The sequence below is a fragment of the Oncorhynchus clarkii genome, chromosome 29, assembly GCF_045791955.1.
Source record: "Oncorhynchus clarkii lewisi isolate Uvic-CL-2024 chromosome 29, UVic_Ocla_1.0, whole genome shotgun sequence".
In the NCBI taxonomy this organism is placed as follows: Eukaryota; Metazoa; Chordata; class Actinopteri; order Salmoniformes; family Salmonidae; genus Oncorhynchus; species Oncorhynchus clarkii.
The window spans coordinates 1720076-1727407 of record NC_092175.1 but is presented as its reverse complement, the minus strand read 5'-3'; the positions used below and the strand labels follow the sequence as shown (position 1 = coordinate 1727407).

Below are 7332 nucleotides of genomic sequence, written 5' to 3'. Positions count from 1 at the left end.
ATGCTGCTACCCCCAGGCTTCAAGGTTGGGATGGTGATCTTCGGCTTGCAAGCTTCCCCCTTTTTCCTCCAAACATAACGATGGTCATTATAGCCAAACAGTTCCCTTTTGGTTTCATCAGACCAGAGCACATTTCTCCAAAAAATATGATCTATGTCCCCATGTTCAGTTGCAAACCGTAAACTGGCTTTTTTATGGCGGTTTTAGAGCAGTGGCTTCTTCTTTGCTGAGCGGCCTTTCAGGTCAATATAGGACTCGTTTTACTGTGGATATAGATACTTTTGTACCCGTTTCCTCCAGCATCTTCACAAGGTCCTTTGCTGTTGTTCTGGGATTGCTTTGTACTTTTCACACCAAAGTACGTTCATCTCTAGGAGACAGGACGCGTCTCCTTCCTGAGCAGTATGACCGCTGCGTGGTCCCATGGTGTTTATACTTGCGTACTATTGTTTGTACAGATGAACGCGGTACCTTCAGGCGTTTGGAAATTGCTCCCAAAGATGAACCAGACTATTTTTCTGAGGTCTTGGCTGATTTCTTTTGATTTTCCCATGATTTCAAGCAAAGAGTCACTGAGTTTGAAGGTAGGCCTTGAAATACATCCACAGGGACACCTCAATTGACTCACGATGTCAATTAGCCTATCAGAAGCTTCTAAAGTCATGACATCATTTCCTGGAATTTTCCAAGCTGTTTAAAGACACAGTCAATTTAGTGTATGTAAATTTCTGACCCACTGGATTGTGATATAGTGAATTATAAATTAAATAATCTGTCTGTAAACAATTGTTGGAAAAATGACTTGTGTCATGCACAAAGTAGATGTCTTAACCGACTTGACAAAACTATAGTTTGTTAACAAGAAATTTGTGGAGTGGTTGAAAAGCGAGTTTTAATGACTCCAACCTAAGTGTATGTAAACTTCCGACTTCAACTGTATATACGCGAAAAATCTGAGGGAACACTCAGGGAGCCCCTGTAACCCTTATAGGCATGGCGTGTGTGTGTGTGTATGTTAGTTTTGTGTGTGTGTACGTGTCTTGTCAAGGAATCTTGGATTTCCATTAATTGTCTGGAGCTAATTGCGCAAGGAAAAAAAATGTTTTTCTCTTATTTATAAAATTAGTTGACTGTAATGGTGGAGCAAAGGTGTAAGGTGTCGAGTGTTCAAACCATATTATAATGCATAATAACTGTCATCAGAGAAATATGACATTTCGGCATTCTTTACTTTTAACGGGTAAAAACATTCCTACAGTTCAAGTTCACTGGTTAGGCCTGCCCTGTGAAAGATCCCAACTGGACATGCAGTCGTCTGAAAGCTCTCTTGGTTCAGTCAATAGTGCCACCTGCTGTTGTTCACACCTTATTTCATAAATAACCCAATGTTATTTTCTTGCAAAGATGTATGAATGTGGTTGGAAGAATAGTCCTACCAAATAACTGTTTCCCTCTTATTTTTTCTGTCAAATATCAGCTCATCGTCTCACTACATTGCACAAACAAGGGAGTATTTCATTTTTATTTTGTTGATATAGGATGAGATGAACAGAAACATGTAATTTGAAAGTCATATCTTTCATTATTTCAACTTTTACAATTAACAATGTTGCTGTAGGTCAACATTAGGAATCTACAGGAGTAAGAATATGTCAGATAAACCTCCTACAACCTTCCGGAACCCTCACCTGCCATTCAAACTGATATGGCAACTCAGACAGTTGGGTCGTCAGTTAAGACCTGATTTTAAATCTAAACTTAACCTTAACCACAATGCTAACTTTATGCCTAACCTTAAATTAAGACCTAAAATAAAACTTTTGTAGCAAAAGTTGACTCCCCCCTCAGGAGACTGAAAAGATTTGTCATGGGTCCCCAGATCCTCAAAAAGCTCTACAGCTGCACCATCGAGAGCATCATGACCGGTTGCATCACCGCCTGGTATTGGAACTGCTCGGCATCCAGCTGTAAGACACTACAGATTGTAGTGCGTACAGCCCAGTATATCACTGGGGCCAAGCTTCCTACCATCCAGGACCTATATACTAACGTGGCGGTGTCAGAGGAAGGCCCCAGAAATTGTCAAAGACTTCAGTCCCCCAAGTCATAGACTGTTCTCTCAGCTACCGCACGGTAAGCAGTACCGGAGCTCCAAGTCTAGGTCCAAAAGGCTCCTTAACAGCTTCTACCCCCAAGCCATAAGACTGCTGAACAATGAATAAAATGGCCACCCAGACTATTTACATTTGATTTTGCATTGCTGTTACTATCTGTTTATTATCTATGCATAGTCACTTTACCCCTACCTACATGTACAAATTACCTCGACTAACACATTTACTCGGTACCGGAACCCCTTTTATATAGCCTCGGTATTTTATTGTGTTCGTTTTTATTTCATTTTTTACTTTATTTTATTCAGTAAATTTTTTCTTAACTCTATTTCTTGAACTGCGTTGTTGGTTAAGGGCTTGCAAATAAGCATTTCACGGTAAGGTGTTGGGTGTTGTATTGGGCACATGTGACAAATTACATTCGATTTGATTTGTGACTGTGACTTTGTTGCTGTGTTATCTTGTGGAAACCAGACAGTGGGGGCGGGCTGCCGGTGAGTTTGTTTACATTGCTCATAACGCGCCATGCGATTCCTGGCGACGTGATGACGTAACCTGAAAGAAATCCGGTGGAACTCGGAAGAGAGGTGACTGTTGTATTCTAAATCAAAAGATCAAAATGAAATCAAAGGTGAGACAACTCTATTTTTCATGCATGTACGACACCTAGATATTTACGTATGGTCAGTCATTCTTGAAAACCTAGGAATTCATCATGATCCTAAGAATTTGATGTATTCCGTGCATTCTACTTGGGTTAGCGCCATAGCTCAGCTAGCCAGCTTCTGCAACATTGTTTTTTCAGCATCTTGTGAATCACACGGGAAATGGAAATGTTTACACTTGTACGCAGTGTTCTGAATGCAAATCTGCACATAACAGTTTGCAGATGTTGGAAATCCAAACCTATATGGCTTACCTACGTTTTTTCTTCATTGTGAGTATTCAATTGTATTTGCTTGGTGACAGCTTCTGTCATTGAGTATCATTAGCTAGTTGGCGACAGATTTCATGCGAATATTCTAAAATCTGCATAAAGAAAATATTTGCATTTTCCGTCAAGTGGAGTGTTTCCACCAAAACTGACTTGTTGCGGAGAAAAAGTGCGTGATGACGTAGACACACAGCATTAAATTTTTATTACGTTTTCATGTACATAATACAAATCTAAATGTGTTTCCATCGCATTTTCAACTCAACCAATAGTTTTGTCACAAAAACTGTTGCCTACATAGCCTGCCTCCTCTGGTCTTGGCACATGCGTTCTAACCAACAGTTCGCAGATACAGTGCGCGTAGGCTAGTCTACATTATGAGATTATTATGGATATTTGTTTTTGTCAAGCATCGATCATCATGTCACCAGAATGAGTCCCTCGATATTTATTGGAAAAGACCATGAAGCTCATAGCGTGCACTTTCAGCACCCTAGCGAAGTTCCTCACAACTAACTTCATCTGTAACCAAATAAACTGCATGGTTTCCCGAGTCGTAGTGCGGAGGACCACACACCATATCATCGCCTGACTCCCAAGTTTGCTTCAATATGATGGTTTTTAAATCAGTATTTGCGCATGAAGGCGTTTCCACCGCCATTTCTAGCATAATACATGTTACCGACACAGAAAGGTCCCACCATGTGGAATGAACACGTTGTCTGTAGGCAGTTATAAAATTGTACCGAACCTTCCAGTTTCCATCACAGCTGTCATTCATTTTCGTAATAATAATTCAAAAAAAGGTTTTGTACGGTATTACTTTGCTCACATGAACACTGTGGATCGAAGGTGGTTAGTGAGTAAACCCCACTTATGTACATTTTATGGCCATCTTTAGCAAGTTCTAGCTACTCCATGTGATCTCATGATTAATAGAATTATGAAATATTTGTCTAACTTCTTTTAAACTGGCATGGATAGTTAATCACAAATCTTTTTTTATCACATCAAGTGGGAGTGAAAGTGCATTTTTCTGTTGTTTCAGTGATATAAGGAATATCACAGAAACTGTGCTCGCAAAGTTAAAACATGAGTGGATTGCAAAGTACTAGGCCTATGTACAGTAATACCTTTACGCTCTAGATCTAGAACCCACATATTTAACTTCAACATAATGAATGACTTGTTGATGTTCTACATGTTCTAGATCTAGAACCCTGGCTGCCATGGAGTCCGAGGGTAACGTGCTCCGCGTGGATTTCCCAAACTTCTCTGGATCCCTGCTTCAGAAGCTCAACCAGCAACGGCAGAGGGGCCAGCTTTGTGACATCATCGTGGTCATCCAGGGCCACCAGTACCGTGCTCACCGGGCCGTCCTGGCCGCCAGTTCGCCCTACTTCTGCGACCAGGTCCTCCTCAAAAACAGCGCCCGCTGTGTTTTACCCGACGTCATGCACCCATGCGTGTTTGAACGCCTCCTCCTCTCTTGCTACACAGGCACCCTGCACCTACCGGCCGGCGAAGTGGTAGCCTTCCTCACTGCAGCAAGCTTCCTCCAGATGTGGCACGTGGTGGACAAGTGCACTGAGCTGTTAGAGGTGGTAGGAAGCGGCGCAAGAACATTAGTGCACAAGTCTTCTGGTGGGCTTGGGGACAGGCCTTCCCCTGGGGACAGCAGCTACCACAGCCCTGGGGATGGCTCCATGGGCCTGGAGGCCGGTGGAGTAGCAGTGGAGGGCTTTGCCAAGATGGAAATGGATCAGCTCCTGGAGAACAGCTTCTCCCCATCCTCTCTGGAGAACAACAGCACCCAGCCCGGCGGCAGCTGCTCTCCGCCGGTCGACCACGACGGCTCAGATAGCGAGGCCACCAGCCAGGACGGGGATGACGAGGAGGTTGGTGAGGGGGACTACCAGTACTCCAGACCAGCCTACGTCCCACCCAGCATCATGGGCCACAGGAAATGGGTCCATGTGAAGTCAGAGAGGCGTGAGGATTGCGGGGGCGGCAGGGCTCTGTTTAGCGGGGACCCTGCGGTTACTGACCCCGAGCAGATTAACTTTAACCTCTCCCAGGCCTCAGCCAGCAAGAGCTCCCTGGGCCACAGCATCGACGAGAAGCTGGCAGCTCAGCTGGAGGATCGCCTGGAGGAGGACCCGCTGGACTTTTATGGCACATCCATGGAGGGCTTCTCCGCCGACAAGGTCGAAGGGACCCCGCTTGGGCTAAAGAACGACCTGCTAGGAGGTGCAACAGGGTGTGAGGAGAGTGGCGGTGGTTTGGAAGGAAACCCCAGTGGCCTCCAGGAAGAGACTTCCCACTCGGGCTTTGCCTCAGTGGTCTACAAATTGTACCCCTGCCAGTGTGGCAAGAGCTTCACCCACAAAAGCCAACGGGACCGGCACATGAGCATGCACCTTGGCTTGCGGCCATATGGCTGCGCCGTGTGCGGTAAGAGCTTCAAGATGAAGCACCACCTGGTGGGCCACATGAAAATCCACACGGGTGTAAAGCCCTACGAGTGCAGCCTGTGTGCCAAGCGCTTCATGTGGCGGGACAGCTTCAACAGACACACGTCCTCCTGCACCAGGGCCCACCAGGCCCGGACTGCCGTCAACGAGCAGGCTGCCCAGATCTGCTGACCCCAGATCAGATTTCCAACTACAGTTCACCTCATCATCTCCCACAGTCCCGTATCAGTTTCACTGAGCAGGCTTCCCAGATTTGCTGATCCTGGATCAGATTAACACACTAGCTTGGATGACCACCCTCCAATCAGTTTAGGTGGATATAGGGTTAATCCACCTGTTTTGATTTGAACAAAACCTTCCATACATATTTGCCCATTGTAGATGTGCTCAGAAACAGCTTTTTCTTTTACCTGAATGCCAACATATTCAAAAGATTAAGGTGCTCAAAGTTTACCCATTCTTCATACCCCACCATACCATAAGACATCCATGTCTTCATCACTGGAAAAGATAAACGGATTAGATTTATATCATTTGAAAAGCTTACAAACAGGGTTGTCAAACTATTTGATATATTTTGCCATCGGTTGAGACACAACATGCTCTTGAATACAGGGTGGGCATAATGGTTTGGCTAATAAATGTAGTAAAATGGGAATAACATTTACATTTCAAGTGGAACCACAAAGATGGTTGGAGGTCCAGACATCAGAGAATGTTGACTTGAATGGGAATATCTGTTGTTTTAAATGATACTGTCAATCCTCCATAGGAAACCTATTGAAATCATAGGAATTTACATTTTTACATTTCTCATTTAGCAGATGCTCTTATCCAGAGCGACTTATGTGTGATTGCACACATTTTTTATTTTTTTTTCATTTAAAAATAAAAATACTTGTCCCTCGTGGGACTCAAAGCCACAATCTTGACGGAGCATAGATAAAATAGATAATTGGAAATATAGATAATAGAATAGACATGACGATTTAAGTGTACATTTAATGGTGGGTTGACCGGCGGTCACCTTTGTGGTAGACTGGTAGTAGTTAAAGTTAACATTTTATTCAATGATAATTTCAGTGGTGTACCTGGTGGTTATTCAGTAGTGAGTTGCCTAGTTAAATAAAGGTTAAATATGTTTTATTTTTTAAACCCAGCTAAATTGCAGTGGTCTGAAGGGATAGGTCCATTACATTTCTATGATTGAAATGATACCCACCTTGTATTCTAGAGCAAGTTGTGTCTCAACTGTTGGTGGGCAAAACACAAAAACCTCAGATGATGTGAAATAGAGTCAGAGTTTACACATTTTTAGATAATTGAAGTTAAAGGTTTAAAAAAATGTTTACACTTTTTAACCCTTTGACACGTACCAACACAAGGGTGTGATCATTGTATCGTGGTCCCTGCAGCGTACGCTCAAACCAGTGTGATTAGAACGCTTATTTAGAACATCCAGTTTTGATTGACCCAGCAGTCAGTGTTTGAGCCGGCCACACTGTTTTCTCACAGAAACATTTAGCACAATCACAGTCCTCACAAAGTTATGCTCTGAATATGACCAGTTTATTTTTGGATGCAATGTCCAGACATTCACGTGTATTAAACAACTCACGCTGGTGTGACCGATAAGAGATATTTGGAACTCACAAGTGACAAGGTTAAATATAATATTAAGTAAATCATGAAATAGTTTGATAACACTTTGTCATCTTTTAAATGACATCAAACTCAACCGTTTATCTTTTTTTTAATCAGTAATGAAGACAGGGATGTCTCATGGTATGGTGACATGGGTCAACTTTGA

General features: G+C 43.1%; 1 protein-coding gene across 1 annotated transcript; it reads left to right on the top strand.

Moving 5' to 3' along the window:
• Positions 1-2683: 2683 nt before the first annotated feature.
• On the top strand, positions 2684-5777 carry LOC139388577 (zinc finger and BTB domain-containing protein 43-like). Its single transcript, XM_071135321.1, has 2 exons — positions 2684-2745; positions 4259-5777. Exon 2 carries the CDS (start codon positions 4278-4280, stop codon positions 5691-5693), a length of 1416 nt encoding a protein of 471 aa, XP_070991422.1. The 5' UTR covers positions 2684-2745; positions 4259-4277; the 3' UTR covers positions 5694-5777.
• The last annotated feature ends 1555 nt before the right edge of the window (positions 5778-7332 follow it).